Genomic DNA, 17,842 nt, shown 5'->3' with positions numbered 1-17,842 from the left:
CTGCCCTCCTCCCAGAGTCTTAAGACACTCCCACTCAGGTGTATACTAGGAACTGCACTGTCTTTTTTTTATTTTCTCCTCCAATCACTGAGTCACCTCAGCCTTGCTTGTAAACACAAGTGAGTAGGGGATTAGGTTTCAAATAAGCAGCTAGGCAGGGAAATAAATGGAAGAGGATGAATATATTATAAGTAAAAAGAACCCCCAGCATGCAACTGTTTGGCACTGACCACCAAAGGGCCAGTGCTCCTAAAGTATGTGATAACTCCAAATCATAACAGCAGAAACAGTTTTGAATGCAGGATTAGCATCTTTATCACTTAATACACTCAGACCAGTTGCTGTTGAAATTTGAATTTTATGAAGACAATACCGCTTTAACCATTTCAGCCGGCGGGGATTTTTCACCTCATGCATCAGAGCAATTTTCACCTCCCATTCATTCGCTAATAACTTTATCACTTCTTAACACAATTTATTGATCTATATCTTGTTTTTTTTCCACCACTAATTAGGCTTTCTTTGGGTGGTACATTTTGCTAAGAATTATTTTTTTATGAAAGCATTTAAAAGGATTAATAAGAAAAAAATTCATTATTTCTCAGTTTTCGTCCATTATAGCTTTAAAATAATCCACGCTACCATAATTAAAACCTATATTTTATTTGCCCGTTTGTCTCGGTTGAGACACCATTTAAATTTTGCCCCTATCACAATGTATGGCGTCAATATTTTATTTGGAAATAAATGTGCATTTTTTCCGTTTTGCGTCCATCACTATTTACAAACTTATAATTTAAAAAATATTCGTAGTATACCCCTTCACATACATATTTAAAAAGTTCAGACCCTTAATTTTTTTTTTATTGTATTTTTCTTTCATTAAAAATGTTATTTGGGTAATATTTTGGTGTGGGAAATAGTTAATTTTTAATGGTATATGTGTAAATTGTAATGTAAAAAATATGTTGATGTAATTTTACTATTTGGCCACCTTGAGTTTTTTTTTTTTCCCTCCTTGTGCTTATCGCTAACCGGAAGCACAAGGAGGACGCAGAAAATTTTATTTGCAGAAAGACTGAAGCCTCTAGTAAGAGCGCTTCGGTTTTTCTGCTGGGGACACGGATCGGTGATTGGGAACCATGTTCCCAATCACTGATCCCAGGGCTACCGGGGGGACAGCACGAAGGCACGGCCGTGACTGCGCTCCGGAGCGCGGCACCGCAGCAGAGCAGAGGATCACGTCTGGGCGGCTGAAATGGTTAATCTGTATTTTCATGGCTTTACCTTGTATGCAAATTTCTAGATTCATCATCTTTGCTAATGCCTTGAGCAGACAGAGGATTCTCAGGTGTGGACAACCCCCCCAATTAGTCGCCGAGAGATCCAATGTGCCTTGCAGTACATCTGTACACTAAACCTCAAACTGTCGCCCAATCTAGTCCCAACCGCTGTGGGCGAGTCAGTATATAGGGAAAACTGCCTACGAGATAAACTTCACAGAGTCCACTGATAGCAGGGAGCTGAGAGGGAGAGGAACAGTGAAAGCACCATTGCTGTGCAAAACTGAAGTTGAGTACACATGCTAAATTCAACTCAGCCGTCTATGCCGAGAAACTTGCGTGTGTACAGCAGTCCCTGATGCCCCCTGGTGGTTCGGCGATTGATTACACCCACCCACCCCCCACCCACCCAGGACAACCTCGGCCCAGCAATGTTGCCCGATGAATTGAAAGCAGATTCCGCCCAGGCGACAGTCTTTGAAAGTGTGTACGATCCTAAAGCCTAATCCACACTAGGTCCGGAAACTTATCTCTGGCTCCCTGAATACTAATGTTAAAAATAGCAGCAGTCTTCCCCAAAGGAAAAAACAGATCTGTCTGCGATTGCAGGACTCATTTTCAACACCTGAATGGAAGATCTGGATCTGCTGCATTTTCACGCATTGGATCTGGACCCGGAAACATGCAGGGGTAGTGGCAGGCAATGGGAAAGCGGATTTCCCTCTACACAGGCAAATTTTGACACAGAAACGGATCAGCTTCCGTGTCACAGTCTGGGGGTGGGGGGGGGGGGGGGGGGTGTTATAGACTCACCTGGGTCCCCCCGTCTCCACTACCCCACCAGCTAATTTCAATCATATAAAATCCAACTATAATCAAGATAACGTAGCAGGCGGCGAGCGAGAAACGTACTTCCTTGCGTCCCACCACTGCCGAGTCGCTTCCTGTAATGCAGTCCTCTGATGTTCATTGGACGGCATTACAGGAAGTGACGCGGTGAATGGTGGAGCGCAAGAAGTACGTTCCCTGCTCGCTACATTATATTGATTTTAGACTGTTTTTAAATGATTGAAACTAGCTGGAGGGGGAGCAGGGACCCAGGTGGGGGAGGGAACCTACCCTCCTCCCCAACTGTTGCCCCCTTCCTGCCTGCTCTCCCCTCCAGCATGGCGGCCCCCCACCCACAGCAAGGGACATTTCCACGGACTGGAAACGTCCCTGCACGAATAGCCATTTTCTATCAAAACGGAGAGGAAAAAAAAAAAGAGTTTACAAAAACGGATCCGTTCTGCAGCAGACAAGTGTGGACATAGCCTTACCGAGCGTGCACAGCCTGAATATTTAATGAGCAAATGCGGCTTCTACATGTACATGTGGCATAATATGCAGTACTTAAAAAGCAAGGCTTTTTAAACCATTAAGCAGCAGCTAATCTTGTCAGATCTGACAATGATGTCAGAAACACCTGATCTGCTGCATGCTTGTTCAGGGGCTATGGCTAAACGTATTAGAGGCAGAGAATCAGCAGGATAGCCAGGCAACTGGTATTGCTTAAGCAATACCAGTTACCTGGCTAGGAAATAGGAATAAATATGGCAGCCTCCATATCCCTCTCACGCCAATTGTCCTTTAAAAATATTATCCAGTCTTGACTTTAAAATGAATATTAATGTCCACTGTGCTCTCCCAGTCATTAATGCAGAGGATATACTGAAAGATAAATCTTTACATAGAGTAATCCTGCCATAAATTTCCAACACATGTAGTGCAGGAGCCAGTCCGCCTGACGCAGGATGTTGTACGGAGGGGGAGGAGGATAGTGGTGGTACGCAGGAAGTAGGGGGACAGGAAAGTGGAGGGATGTAGTAAGTGGGACACCGCCACTTTATATCACTCCAGGACCCGGGAGACACCACTTATGACATGCAATAGTACCTCTGGGAGTCTGTATGTGCTCAATTAGCGCAGAAGCATTGTTGAGCTTAATTCTAATGCCATATTATGCGATGGTGGGTTTATGTTTTTACTGAGGATTAAAGATTTTTATGAGCAAATGAGTGTGAAGATATCCGTTGATCCTGAACACATTTAGTCCCACCTGAAAATTGAGGCAGCAACCATCTGGTGAGCCTCTTGTATTGGGGCATTGGTGGATACAGGAATGTGAGCCAATTTGGCCCCCTACACTATGGGGTTTGTGTTGGGAAATTCAGGGCAGGATTACTCTATAAAAAGCTTGATCTTTTAGGATATCCTACAATGATGACCAGGAAGAGCACAGTGGACATTTGGCGGGAAAAAACAAAAAAGAACTCACGACATTCAATATTGCTGGATGCGTTTGTTTTTTCTTTGCAATTTTGCTGGTATTTTTAAAATTGATTTGTGATTGGTTTTGGCACAGCAGACATTACAATATAGTTCCAACTGATAGGTAAATAGATCCAAGAATGGTGGTGAAGGCCTTTGACAGAATTTGGTAAATTTTTCTTCCTTATGTGATAGTTGAACAAACTAGCCACTACCCACCTAACAAAATGCCATTGTATTATCAATTATCTTCAAAAATGAGAATAGATGGCACACGGTTAGTGGAAATTAACACAATCACATGGCACTAGGCATGGTGCCCCTTCCAAAGTAGGTAACCTGGGCGCCTTCATTTGTCTGGTACTTTGAGTGTCACATTGTTAGTTGCGGCTAAGGTGGGGCTTAAAGTATAATTTGGGTGCTGGAGGACCAGGATGTAGTCGAACCCCAGGAGAAGATAAATTGGGGCGGAGGGGTGTGTATAAAGATGGTGGAGGGATGGCGCAGATAGTGGTGGGGCTAAGTAGTACTGCCAAGTCCAACTAGTGTTGGGCTTGGCCGGTGGGGATAGCACTAGAAGTAGGTATTTGGTAGGTTAGTGTTAGCTGAAGGCAAGAGGGGTTAGTGTTAGGAATGGGCAGAAGCAGGGTTAAAGGATACCCGAAGTGACATGTGACATGATGAGATAGACATGTGTATGTACAGTGCCTGGCACGCAAATAACTAGGCTGTGTTCCTTTTTTTCTTTCTCTGTCTGACAGAGTTAAATATCAGGTATGTAAGTGGCTGACTCAGTCCTGACTCAGATAGGAAGTGATTACAGTGTGACCCTCACTGATAAGAAATTCCGAATATAAAACACTTTGCTAGCAGAAAATGACTTCTGAGAGCAGGAAAGAGATACAAAGGGTCAATAGTTCATAGATTTTAGCTCTTGCATACTTCAATGAATGTGTCATTGAGCAAAAACAATAAACCGTTAAAACTTAGAGAGTAGATTTAAACATAAAATAAAACTGCAAAATATTAAAAAGTCATTCTTAGGAGAAGGAAGATAGATACAATCGTTTATTTCCGCTTTGTTTGTCCTTTAATATGAGAGAGGAGGGTTAGGTAAAGCGATACTGAAATATTCGAATTATCAGAATTACCCAGCGCCTAATAGTAGAATATTGGCAATATTACCAGCTTCACAAGGCACCCATTTTCAGCGTATGCGCCCTTTCACACCTACACTTTATATTCTAATAACTGGGCCTTTGTCACATGTGGTATTGGTTGCACATACTTGCAACTAAGGTCTCTTAAAGTAATAATTCATTTTTTTCAGGCGACAGGTGTCTCTTGACACTCACTGACTTCTTATTCAGTGATTGGACACAGTGAAAACCCATGCCCAATTTACTGCTGTTATTTCCCACCACAGGTGCTAACAGCTTGCTCCCTCTAATCCTCCGACGTCCCCTTGTTACAGTTTGGCACCAGGTGCCATATGTAGCGATAAGGTTAACGTGTCCGGGACATGGCCCAAAATACCTCTCGGCAAGATTTCGACCTGGTGCACATATGGCAAGAGATATTGTGATGCATAAATCAGAATGGTTTCTACAGAGTGTTTGCTATGTTCACAAACTGCAGGTATATCCCTTAGGTGTGAATGCAAACTAAACCGCTCACCTGATGGGTCATGCAGTCTGTCAACAGTATTCTAAATGGTGCACACTGGGCCCCAGTTCAGATATTTCATTCAGCAAAGCTGGATTGCTGGTAGATATGAGAAACAAGCTAATATTTAACCACTTCACCACTGAGTGGTTTTCACCCTTGAACACCACAGCAATTTTCACCTTTCAGCGCTCCTTCCATTCATTCGTCTATAACTTTATTATTACTTATCGCAATGAAATGAACTAGATCTTGTTTTTTTCGCCACCAATTAGGCTTTCTTTAGGTGGGACATTATGCCAAGAATTATTTTATTCTAAATGTGTTTTCATCGGAAAATAGGAAAAAAATGTGGGAAAAAATTATTTTTTTTCAGTTTTCGGCCATTATAGTTTTTAAATAATGCATGCTACTGTAATTAAAACCCATGAAATGTATCTGCCCATTTGTCCCGGTTATAAAACCGTTTAAATTATGTCCCTATCACAATGTTTGGCGCCAATATTTTATTTGGAAATAAAGGTGCATGTTTTTCAGTTTTGCGTCCATCCCTAATTACAAGCCCATAGTTTATAAAGTAACAGTGTTATACCCTCTTGACATAAATATTTTAAAAGTTCAGTCCCTAAGGCAGTGGTTCCCAACCTTTTCCAGGTCGTGACACATCACGACAAACATTCAGATATCCGTGACACGTCACATCATGCCAAACATTCAGATATACATGACACGTCCCGTATGATAGAAAAGATTCAGTAACAATCTGCTGATGCTGCAGGCACAATGAGGGGCTCAGTAACAATCTGCTGATGCTGCAGGCACAATGGTGGGGAGCTAAGTAACAATCTGCTGATGCTGCAGGCACAGTGAGGGGCTCAGTAACAATCTGCTGATGCTGCAGGCACAATGAGGGGCTCAGAAAATCTGCTGATGCTGCAGTCACAATGAGGGGCTCAGTAACAATCTGCTGATGCTGCAGGCACAATGAGGGGCTCAGTAACAATCTGCTGATGCTGCAGGCACAATGAGGGGCTCAGTAACAATCTGCTGATGCTGCAGGCACAATGGTGGGGAGCTCATTAACAATCTGCTGATGCTGCAGGCACAATGAGGGGCTCAGAAAATCTGCTGATGCTGCAGGCACAATGAGGGGCTCAGTAACAATCTGCTGATGCTGCAGGCACAGTGAGGGGCTCAGTAACAATCTGCTGATGCTGCAGGCACACTGAGGGGCTCAGTAACAATCTGATGATGCTGCAGGCACAATGGTGGGGAGCTCATTAACAATCTGCTGATGCTGCAGGCACAATGAGGGGCTCAGAAAATCTGCTGATGCTGCAGGCACAATGAGGGGCTCAGTAACAATCTGCTGATGTTGCAGGCACAGTGAGGGGCTCAGTAACAATCTGCTGATGCTGCAGGCACACTGAGGGGCTCAGTAACAATCTGATGATGCTGCAGGCACAATGAGGGGCTCAGTAACAATCTTCTGATGCTGCAGGCACAGTGAGGGGCTCAGAAAATCTGCTGATGCTGCAGGCACAATGGTGGGGAGCTCAGTAACAATCTGCTGATGCTGCAGGCACAGTGAGGGGCTCAGTAACAATCTGATGATGCTGCAGGCACACTGAGGGGCTCAGTAACAATCTGATGATGCTGCAGGCACAATGAGGGGCTCAGTAACAATCTGATGATGCTGCAGGCACAATGAGGGGCTCAGTAACAATCTTCTGATGCTGCAGGCACAATGAGGGGCTCAGTAACAATCTGCTGATGCTGCAGGCACAATGAGGGGCTCAGTAACAATCTGATGATGCTGCAGGCACAATAAGGGGTGCTCAGGTGTATAGTGGCCCCAGTATATGTACCCAGGTGTATAGTGGCCCCAGTATATGCAGCCAGGTGTATAGTGGCCCCAGTACATGCAGCCAGGTGTATAGTGGCCCCAGTACATGCAGCCAGGTGCATAGTGGCCCCAGTACATGCAGCCAGGTGTATAGTGGCCCCAGTACATGCAGCCAGGTGTATAGTGGCCCCAGTACATGCAGCCAGGTGTATAGTGGCCCCAGTACATGCAGCCAGGTGTATAGTGGCCCCAGTACATGCAGCCAGGTGTATAGTGGCCCCAGTACATGCAGCCAGGTGTATAGTGGCCCCAGTACATGCAGCCAGGTGTATAGTGGCCCCAGTACATGCAGCCAGGTGTATAGTGGCCCCAGTACATGCAGCCAGGTGTATAGTGGCCCCAGTACATGCAGCCAGGTGTATAGTGGCCCCAGTACATGCAGCCAGGTGTATAGTGGCCCCAGTACATGCAGCCAGGTGTATAGTGGCCCCAGTACATGCAGCCAGGTGTATAGTGGCCCCAGTACATGCAGCCAGGTGTATAGTGGCCCCAGTACATGCAGCCAGGTGTATAGTGGCCCCAGTACATGCAGCCAGGTGTATAGTGGCCCCAGTATATGCAGCCAGGTGTATAGTGGCCCCCTAGCTGGAGCGGAGCAGCACAGCAGAGAGGAGCATTGGGTAGAGCAGCGGGGGAAGGGCGGACGTTTCCCCCCCCACTTCCCTCACCTTGGGGCTCCTCTCCCTGGCTCTCCCCTCCATAACATTGCGGCGGTGGGCGGGACTTACCTCCTCCAGTGTACCGGCGAGTGGACGCTGTGCCTATGCGTGCAGCTAGTCTGGTCTAGTGAAGACCAGACTAGCTGCAAGCACGCACGCACAGCGTCCACTCGCCGGTACACTGGAGGAGGTAAGTCCCGCCCACCGCCGCAGCTGCCAGCCACCGCCGCAATGTTATGGAGGGGAGAGCCCAGACGAGCAGGGGGAGCAGAGAGCGGCGACACATATCTGGTGCTGCCGCGACACATAAATGTGTCGCGGCACACCGGTTGGGAACCTCTGCCCTAAGGTAACTATTTATGTATTGTATTTTTTTTTTTATTTACAAAAAAAAAATAATAATTGGGGAGTGTGGGAGGTAATGAGTTAATTTATTGTGTAATACAATATATTTGTATGTGTAAAATGCTTTAGGGTGTAGTTTACTATTTGGCCACAAGATGGCCACAGTGAGTCTAATTACATGCGACCTGTAAGCGTCCGGAAGGACGCTTACAGGAAGCAGTAGGAGGCAGGGAGAATCACAATGATCGCGCTGTTTCTAATAGAAGCAGCGGATCATTGCGGGGCTTAGATCAACGAACGGGAATGGATTTTCCCGTTCATTGATCTCCGGGCGAGCGGGCGGCGGCATGCGGGAGCGACGGGTGCGTGCGCACGAGCGGCGGGAGCGCGGACAGCGGCGGTAGCGCGGAAGGTACGGATTTCTCCGTCCCTGGGGGTTAAAGGATGGAAAAAGGGACGGAGAAATTCGTACCGCCGGGGGTAAAGTGGTTAAAGGGGCACTATAGCGAAAAATTGTAAAATATATGCAAACATATACAAATAAGAAGTACGGTTTTTCCAGAGTAAAATGAGCTATAAATTACTTCTCTCCTATGTTGCTGTCACTTACAGTAGGCAGTAGAAATCTGACAGAAGCGACAGGTTTTGGATTAGTCCATCACTTCAGGGGGGGATTCTCAGGGATTTATTTATTTTTAAAAGCACTTCGTGAATGGCAGTTGCTCTGTCCAACTGCCAGAAAACGGTGTTGTGAGCAGGGAGGCTGGCCAGCATCATTGTTTAAATACTTTTTAGGGAATATGTTAATAAAGAATAAAAGCCTTGCTGAGAATCCCCTACGAAGAGATGGACTAGTCCAAAACCTGTCACTTCTGTCAGATTTCTACTACTTACTGTAAGTGGCAGCAACATAGGAGAAAATTTATGGCTCATTTTGCTCTGGAAAAAACGTACTTATTTGTTTATGTTTGCATATACAGGTAGTCCTCTGTTAACGAACGAGATAGGGACTGTCATCTCGTTCTTAACCTGAATCTGTCCTTAAGTCGGGACAGCGCCGGATTTCTGTGATTTAAAAGTTTTTAAGTAGTTTAACATTGACCTAAAGACGCCATGTGTGTGTGGGGAGGTGAGCAGCTACATACCGGACACCTCCCGTGCCCTGGCGTCACCCTCCGCCTCTACAAAACACCTCCGTATCATTACAGAGATCCGCGCCCTCTGACCCGGATACTGTACACGCTGCCCATGCGCAGTATGCCGGGTCGCCTCCCGGCCTGCGTCAGAGGACGCGGATCTCTGTAATGATACGGAGGTGTTTAGTAGAGGCGGAGGGTGACGCCAGGGCACGGGAGGGGTGCAGTATGTAGCTGCTCACCTCCCCACACACACATGGCGTCTTTAGGTCAATTTTAAACTACGTAAAAACATGTAAATCATAGAAATCCGGCGCTCGCGGTGACATCGACGGGGCGGAGCTATCGGCGGGCCGTTCGTATTGGCGGGGCGTTCGGAAAGCGGGCGTACGTAACCCGAGGACTACCTGTATTTAAAATTTTACACATTTTTACCATAGTGCCCCTTTAACAAGGTTATTCCGACTATATGTCCACATACAGGCATCGCTTCCACTGGGGTCCAGTCTGACCCGCTATGGTGATGAAAGAGGAATAGGAGTTGGCAATGCAGGGTCCTCTTATCTATTCAAAGTTCTGAGTGCATTACAAGATTGTACTGGGGGTGTGGAGGCACCCAAAGATAGGTAATGTGATGAAACCTATCTTTGTGCGCCTCCAGCCCCAGTACTATACATTACATCTCCTTTGGAGATGTTCACGTTCCAGGTGTAGTGTTATCTACAACCAAGAAGGACCAACCAGGAGTGCGACCATCCAGTACCAGCAGGACCTGGAATACTGAGCGGGGATGGTTATTTCCCCCATTGGCGATATATATACGGTGGTTGCCTACAATCTAACACCCCACAATACCGCACCATGTGGCTTCTGGTCTCTCCTTGTCATACAGGTGACCGTGGTGTCCCCACACTGACCACCTTTTCTACATTACCAGATTGTGCAATCACAAGCATAAAAGGCACACATCCGCATGGCACAGGAACTGCTGGTGATGGGTGCGGAAAAGGAGAGAATAGCGTGACAGCGGTTTCACGCGTGACTGAATTCTCTACAAACCCTACTGATGGCAAGACAGAGTCACACCCCAAATATCAATGGTGAGAAAGCCCCTGCTGACATATAGCCCTGGTTTACACTAACTAATTGGCTGAGACAAACACATACTTGACAGAATGACCTATAGGGCATTGTATCAGCACAAAGCAGCATGTAATGCGGGGGAGGGGGGGGGGTCAGGAACCTTTTTGGCTGAGAGAACCATAAACTCCACATATTTTAAAAATGTAGTTCTATGAGAGCCATACAATATGTTTCAAACTGGGACAGTGCACATGCACAGCAGAGGGCCCTGTTGCCATGGTGAAATGTATACAGTTGATTCCCCGGGCAGCGGAAGTGTCAGACACGTCTTCAGCTTCTCTTGGGTTTCAGCAACATCTGCAATTTCCCTGAGAGCCAGACAGGAGAAATACCGACTAACAGCTTGTACTGACTTGGGGGTTGGTTCACTTTGTAGGACAAGATGCCCGCACTTCGGCCCAATAGGCTGCCTGTCAAGTGACAGACAGCCTATTGGGCCAATCAAAGTGCGGGAATCTCGTCGTAAAAAGTCACTGGACCTGACCGGGCCCAGAGTGGGACAATTTGAGAAGCCATTCGTTTTGGGGTAGCACAAGTAAGTTAGTAGTGCTTGCTACTTTGAAAATCTTATTTGTGCTGCCACACTAAGCTGCGCTGCTTGAGCCGTGTAGCTTAGTGAATCACCCCCTACTGATTTGTCTGTGAGCCAGATGCAGCCATCAAAAGAGCCACATCTGCCTCCCGAGTCATAGCTTCCCTACCCCTGGTGTAATGACTCAAAACACACAGCTAAAACGAGGATCAGCCATTACTAAGGGGTATTTCATAGCACTTCAAAGTACCAGTTACACACAAATAATTATATATAAAAACATTAGGTGCATGATTTATTTTTATGCGGGGTCAGAGCGCAGGAAGAGGGAGATACACTTACCCATGGGGTAGTTCCATCAGATCACATATTAGCTTGCTAGCAACATCGTCAATGACTTTGTAATTTGAGATATTCAGAGCAAACCGCCGGTGCTGCTGACTGATCAGGTGCTGGAGAAAAGCAAAACGAAAGTAGTTTGTTACGTTCCTTCACTTTTGGACCTCTGTGCCCCCCCCCCCCCCCTGTAAGAAGACCCCAAATGTCCCGTTACCTCGCTAAGTCTTGTGTAGGTCACCTTACAGCACTCACAAAAGCCACTCTTCTTCTTGGCAACTGGTTCCTGACTCCTCTCACCGTCATCTTTTTGATCTCTATTTGAGACATTAGATCAGTAAGAAAGGAGAAAACCTGCACAATACACTTTAAAGAGACACTGAAGCGAGACTAAATCTCGCTTCAGGTCTTATATATAGCAGGGGCACGTGTGCCCCTGCTAAAACGCCGCTATCCCGCGGCTTAACGGGGGTCCCTTCACCCCCAACCCACCCCCCGCAAACCTGGGTCGGAAAAAGGTCGCTGGAGCTGAGCTTCCTGGAGGCAGGGCTAACGGCTGCAGCCCTGCCTCCAGTCGCGTCTATCAGACGCGCATCGCCGCCTCTCCCCCGCCCCTCTCAGTGAAGGAAGACTGAGAGGGGCGGGGGAGAGGCGGAGGTACGCGTCTGACAGACGCGCATGGGGCAGGGCTGCGGCGGTTAGCCCTGCCCCAACCAGGAAGCGCTCCCCCGCTGCTCGGAGGGGGTTTGGGGGGACAGGAACCCCCGTTAAGCCGCGCTATAGCGGCGTTTTAGCAGGGGCACGCATGCCCCTGCTAGCTATGAGGTCTGAAGCGAGATCTATTCTCGCTTCAGACTCTCTTTAAAGGGAAGGTTCAGGGAGGGTGGGTAAAAAATAAAAATCAATTTCCACTTACCTGGGGCCTCCTCCAGCCCGTGGCAGGCAGGAGGTGCCCTCGCCGCCGCTCCGCAGGCTCCCGGTGGTCTCCGGTGGCCGACCCGACCTGGCCAGGCCGGCTGCCAGGTCGGGCTCTGCTGCGCTCCAAGGCCCGGAACTTCTGCGTCCCACGCGGGCGCGCTGACGTCATCGGACGTCCTCCGGGCTGTACTGCGCAGGCGATGACGTCAGCGCGCCGGCGTGGGACTCAGAAGTTCCGGGCCTTGGAGCGCAGAAGAGCCCGACCTGGCAGCCGGCCTGGCCAGGTCGGGTCGGCCACCGGGAGCCTGCGGAGCGGCGGCGAGGGCACCTCCTGCCTGCCACGGGCTGGAGGAAGCCCCAGGTGAGTGGAAATTGATTTTTATTTTTTACCCACCCTCCCTGAACCTTCCATTTAAAGAAGAGACAGAGACAGTCTGATAATGACTTCACTTCGCTATGAAAAGCAGCTCAGGCATATTGAGAAAGAGAGAGAACACCCAGAGCCCAATATAGTGTAGTATGGACTGGTAATGTAAAATTGTAAGAGTAATAATATTAATATTAATTTAATACTCACAAACCAGAGTTACCAATTAGGCAACCACTGTCAAAACGGGTGGGGAGATTGTCCTGACCCCACTCAGGAATAAGAAGTCGCTCTCTGTAGTAGAAGGAGGAAGGGTACAACCCTCCACCAAGGGTGGACTTGATGTAGATACTAGGATAACAGAGGCGGCAACAGGATAAAAAAAAAAAACTAAAAGAACTTAAATATCCATCTTGGTAATAGAGGAGACAGTGGTGGAATTACCTCCTCCAAGCAGAACATACGACTGTGGATTTTCAGTCAAAACTATTTTATTGGCTACTCCAAATAAAGTGCAACGCGTTTCGCGGGGTATAACCCAGCTTCATCAGGCAATGGCCTGTTTGTGGCGCTCAGCGTTGATGATACTGGCAGATGCTGTTTACTATCATTTTTTTTTTAATCACTACCACAGCTCAATCACGCAAGTCATGGATGCAATCACACCCCTCACCAATGTCCGCCCACACCGTGTCAGTCGCCAACCCTGGCTGACCAAAGCTACTAAACAGCTAAAGGGGTGCTCTAGGGTAGCTGAACAGCGTTGGAGAAAAAACACTAATGAGGATTTCATTTCATACAAAAAAAACCTTTATTTTAGAATTGCTCTTCTGCTAAACAACCATTATTTTCCTCTATTATATCCTCCCATTTGCACAATCCAAAGCGGCTGTTCAGAACTTTCAACTCCCTTCTCCGTCCACCCCTTCCTCCTCCTTCATGCTTATCAGCTGAAGAATTTGCAACATACTTCACGGATAAAATTGCCAAAATCCGTAGTGTTTTTTTCCATGCAGACCTCAAACTCCATCTCCACTCCTCTTGTTGACTGCTCTCTTTCCAGTTTCTCTCCACTCACCGAACATTCTCTCTCCTCTCTAAATCTCATCTAACCACCTGTTCAAAGAATCGCAAGTTGAAAAACGCAAAGTGCAAAGTGGGGTGTGCGTAATTATTCGGCCCCCTACTACTTTGTAGAACCACCTTTTGCTGCAATTACAGCTGCCAGTCTTTTAGGGTATGTCTCTACCAGCTTTGCACATCTAGAGACTGAAATCCTTGCCCATTCTTCTTTGCAAAACAGCTCCAGCTCAGTCAGATTAGATCAGGCTTTCTCAACCAGGGTTCCCTGGAACCCCAGGGTTCCTTGGGGACTCTGCAGGGGTTCCTTGGCATTTTAACCCATCGTGGGGGAAGTATAATAGAGCACACTAATAGATGGTACTGTAACAAGAAGCACTAAATTGGGGGGTCAGGAGACAGTATAATGAGTGGCAGTGTAATAGGAGATAGTGAAATTAGCCGCCCAACCTACTTAAAGACCATGCCTCCTGAAAAATAAATGTAGGGGTTCCTTCGAGACCAAAAAATTGTTTGCAGGGGTTCCTTGAGATCCAACAGTTATTTACAGGGTTCCTCCAAGGTAAAAAGGTTGAGAAAGGCTGGATTAGATGGACAGCGTTTGTGAACAGCAGTTTTCAGATCTTGCCACAGATTCTTGATTGGATTTAGATCTGGACTTTGATTGGGCCATTCTAACACATGAATAGGTTTTGATTTAAACCATTCCATTGTTGCCCTGGATTTATGTTTAGGGTCGTTGTCTTGCTGGAAGGTGAACCTCCACCCCAGTCTCAAGTCTTTTGCAGTCTCCAAGAGGTTTTCTTCCAAGTTTGCCCTGTATTTGGCTCCATCCATCTTCCCATCAACTCTGACCAGCTTCCCTGTCCCTGCTGAAGAGAAGCACCCCCAGAGCATGATGCTGCCACCACCATATTTGACAGTGGGGATGGTGTGTGCAGTGTTAGTTTTCCGCCACACATAGCGTTTTGCATTTTGGCCAAAACGTTCCATTTTGGTCTCATCTGACCAGAGCAACTTCTTCAACATGTTTGCTGTGTCCCCCAGATGGCTTGTGGCAAACTGCAAACGGGACTTCTTATGCTTTCTGTTAACAATGCCTTTCTTCTTGCCAATCTTCCATAAAGGCCAACTTTGTGGAGTGCATGACTAATAGTTGTCCTATGGATAGAGTCTCCCACCTGAGCTGTAGATCTCTGCAGCTCGTGCAGAGTCACCATGGGCCTCTTGACTGCATTTCTGATCAGCGCTCTCCTTGTACGGCCTGTAAGTTTAGGTGGACGGCCTTGTCTTGGTAGGTTTACAGTTGTGCCATACTCCTTCCATTTCTGAATGATCGCTTGAACAGAGCTCCGTGGGATGTTCAAGGCTTTGGAAATCTTTTTGTAGTCTAAGCCTGCTTTAAATTTCTCAATAACTTTATCCCTGACCTGTCTTGTGTGTTCTTTGGACTTCACGGTGTTGTTGCTCCCAGTATTTTCTTAGACAACCTCTGAGGCCGTCACAGAACAGCTGTATTTGTACTGACATTAGATTACACACAGGTGCACTCTATTTAGTCATTAGCACTCATCAGGCAATGTCTATAGGCAACTGACTGCACTCAGACCAAAGGGGGCTGAATAATTACGCACACACCACTTTGCAGTAATTTATTTGTAAAAAATGTTTGGAATCATGTATGATTTTCGTTCCACTTCTCACGTGTACACCACTTTGTATTGGTCTTTCATGTGGAATTCCAATTAAATTGATTCATGTTTGTGGCAGTAACGTGACAAAATGTGGAAAACTTCAAGGGGGCCGAATACTTTTGCAAGCCACTGTATACGTCCCCACCTCTTGTTTCCACCCCATTCCTTTAGATTGTGAGCTCGCAAGGGTAGGACTCTCACCCTTTTGTGTCTTGGAATGCTATTCATTTACTAGCTTGGAAACATTTTATTCATCATGTTACATCTGTCATGGTAATCACCAGTTCTGTATTTTGTACCAGTGTCCATAATTGATGTATATCATTGTCTGTATCATTATGTATCCCTGAATTTGTTTTACTACTTTGTAAAGTGCCATGGAACAGGTTGGTGCTTTATAAATAATAATAACAACTGTAAAAGGGATGGAGGAGGGTCTCTAGACACCAGGGACCAGAAGGGGGGGCACTAGACACCAGGGAACTGGTTAGGGGAGGGAGGGGGATCTACTAGATACCAGGGAAATGTGCAAGGGAGGGAGGTGGCTACTAGACATTGAGGTTGGACAAGGACTTGGTCCTAGTGTTCAATTTTGGCCCACTTCGCATGTGAGTTAGGCTCTAATGCATTTATCCATACACTCTGAACAAGCATGCAGATCCAGGGGCTTAACTAGAAGTCACCGGGGCCCCCTGCAAGAATCTGGACACCAAGCCCCCCAAAACGGCTTGTTCAGGGCCGTTTTTTTTTTGGGGGGGGGGGGGTTGCAGCGCGAGGGGAGAGCTTTGGACATCGGCGGGGGAAGAGGGACAGCCCCCCCCCTTGGGCTCTCTGTTCAGCGCATACCCTCCAACATCTATTACTGGCAGCAGCGGCGGCAGGCAGGACACATTCCTCCATCCAACACCGAAGGTTCCAATCTGTAAGTGCTTCATGCTACTTCCTGTTTAAAAAGGAAGTAGCGTGAAGCATTTAGAGATCTGAGACCTCCGCGGTGGATGGAGATGTGTTTAGCTGCTGCGCTGCCAGTAATAGATGCTAGTGGTGAGAGTGAAGTGAACCTTAACTGTGGGGTAAAAAAGTTTCACTTACCTGGCGCTTCCCCAAGCCCCCTGCAGCCATACTGTGCCCTCGCAGCTCCTCGAGGGCCCTCCTGTCGCAGCTTAGTTTCGTTTTCGGCCGACTAACAGTTGGCCTCCGGCAACGCATCCACTTCTTCTCCTTCCCCGTCGTTAGGCGCCTGCGAATGACGCGCTTGACGGTGGGGAAGGAGAAGAGGAGGAGGTATTGCCAGGGGCCGACTGTCAGCCGGCCAAAGGCAAAACTAAGCCGCGCCGGGGACTGGAGGGCACTCGAGGAGCTGCGAGGGCACAGGATGGCTGCAGGGGGCTTTGGAAAGCCCCAGGTAAGAGAAACTTTTTCTTACCCCACAGTTAAGGTTCATTTGATATCTGAATTATTGCAAATACCTTCTGTTTTAAGAAGGCAAACCACACTAAGCATTGCTTTTTAGCAGGAGGGCTTTTTAAATCTCGTTTGGTCCCCTGTACCTTCCTTGTGGATTTGGGCCACCCCGAGCTGTTTGGGTATTCTGTCCTTTATACTGCAGATTTAAAATACGTTTTCAGTTCTTATTCTATCTGTAGCCCTACATGCATGTTAACGCAGTCCAGCACAGATAGGATGGTGGGTAAACCTGGTACACAATTTCAATTATGACAGGCCAATCACTGACCAATTTGACCACCTCCATATACTATGAGGTTTACCTACACAATCTGTTCATGGTATTCAGTATCGGTTGACCCTCCTATTACATTGGAGGGGGTAAAATTGGTCAGCGATTGGCCAATCAAAATTGAAGGTGAGTACCACGATTTAGAATATATAAGTAGTCTTCACAACAGGCTCACCCAGGCCTTTTCTCCTTATGAGTGCTGTTTTTGGTACAGTTAGTCTCAAAGGGGCTTCCATCTGATGAAGTGAAGGAGACTTCTGGGAAACTGGAAAAACAGCAATGGATCGGTCTGTACTTCCTGCAATGAAATAACACTTTCAAGTTGGAGATCAACTTTCTAAATGAATCTGCCTTCAACACATTTTATTTTATGGGGGGTTGAAAACATGCCAAGTTTAATGAAGCATAAGAAAAAGATACAATCAAATGCAGTTATCACACTTCAGTTTGCCATTGGCCGACACCAAGGACTGTACTGAAAGGCATTTACCATAAAAGGGTAAACCATAGCATACAAAACAAGGCACAATGGCCTCAATTCACTAAGATCCTGCTGGAGATAAGGCAAGAGAAAAAAAACGTACCACCACACAGCCACCTTGCCTTATTAAGGTGTAGAGATAAGTTTTCACAGTGAGAGAGTTATCTTAACCCTTCAGTCTTTAAAGGGGCACTACAGCGAAAAACTGTAAAATGTAAAATATGTGCAAACACATACAAATAAGAAGTA

At 46.8% G+C, this 17,842-nt stretch overlaps 1 protein-coding gene across 1 annotated transcript in view; it reads right to left on the bottom strand.

Annotated features, from left to right (window-relative positions):
- DBF4B (DBF4B-CDC7 kinase regulatory subunit) overlaps positions 1-17,842 on the bottom strand; it is a 103,381-nt gene that overhangs the window by 25,555 nt on the left and 59,984 nt on the right. Inside the window, exons 11-13 of the mRNA XM_068262643.1 lie at positions 17,288-17,410; positions 11,533-11,632; positions 11,322-11,431 (exon numbers count right to left, since the gene is read on the bottom strand). Coding sequence (XP_068118744.1) covers positions 11,322-11,431; positions 11,533-11,632; positions 17,288-17,410 — 333 coding nt within the window. The remainder of the gene's footprint in view (positions 1-11,321; positions 11,432-11,532; positions 11,633-17,287; positions 17,411-17,842) is intronic.

The sequence above is a fragment of the Hyperolius riggenbachi genome, chromosome 12 (genome assembly GCF_040937935.1).
Source record: "Hyperolius riggenbachi isolate aHypRig1 chromosome 12, aHypRig1.pri, whole genome shotgun sequence".
Taxonomy (NCBI): domain Eukaryota; kingdom Metazoa; phylum Chordata; class Amphibia; order Anura; family Hyperoliidae; genus Hyperolius; species Hyperolius riggenbachi.
The sequence above is the reverse complement of the archived record's forward strand: the minus strand, read 5'-3'. Positions and strand labels throughout refer to the sequence as shown.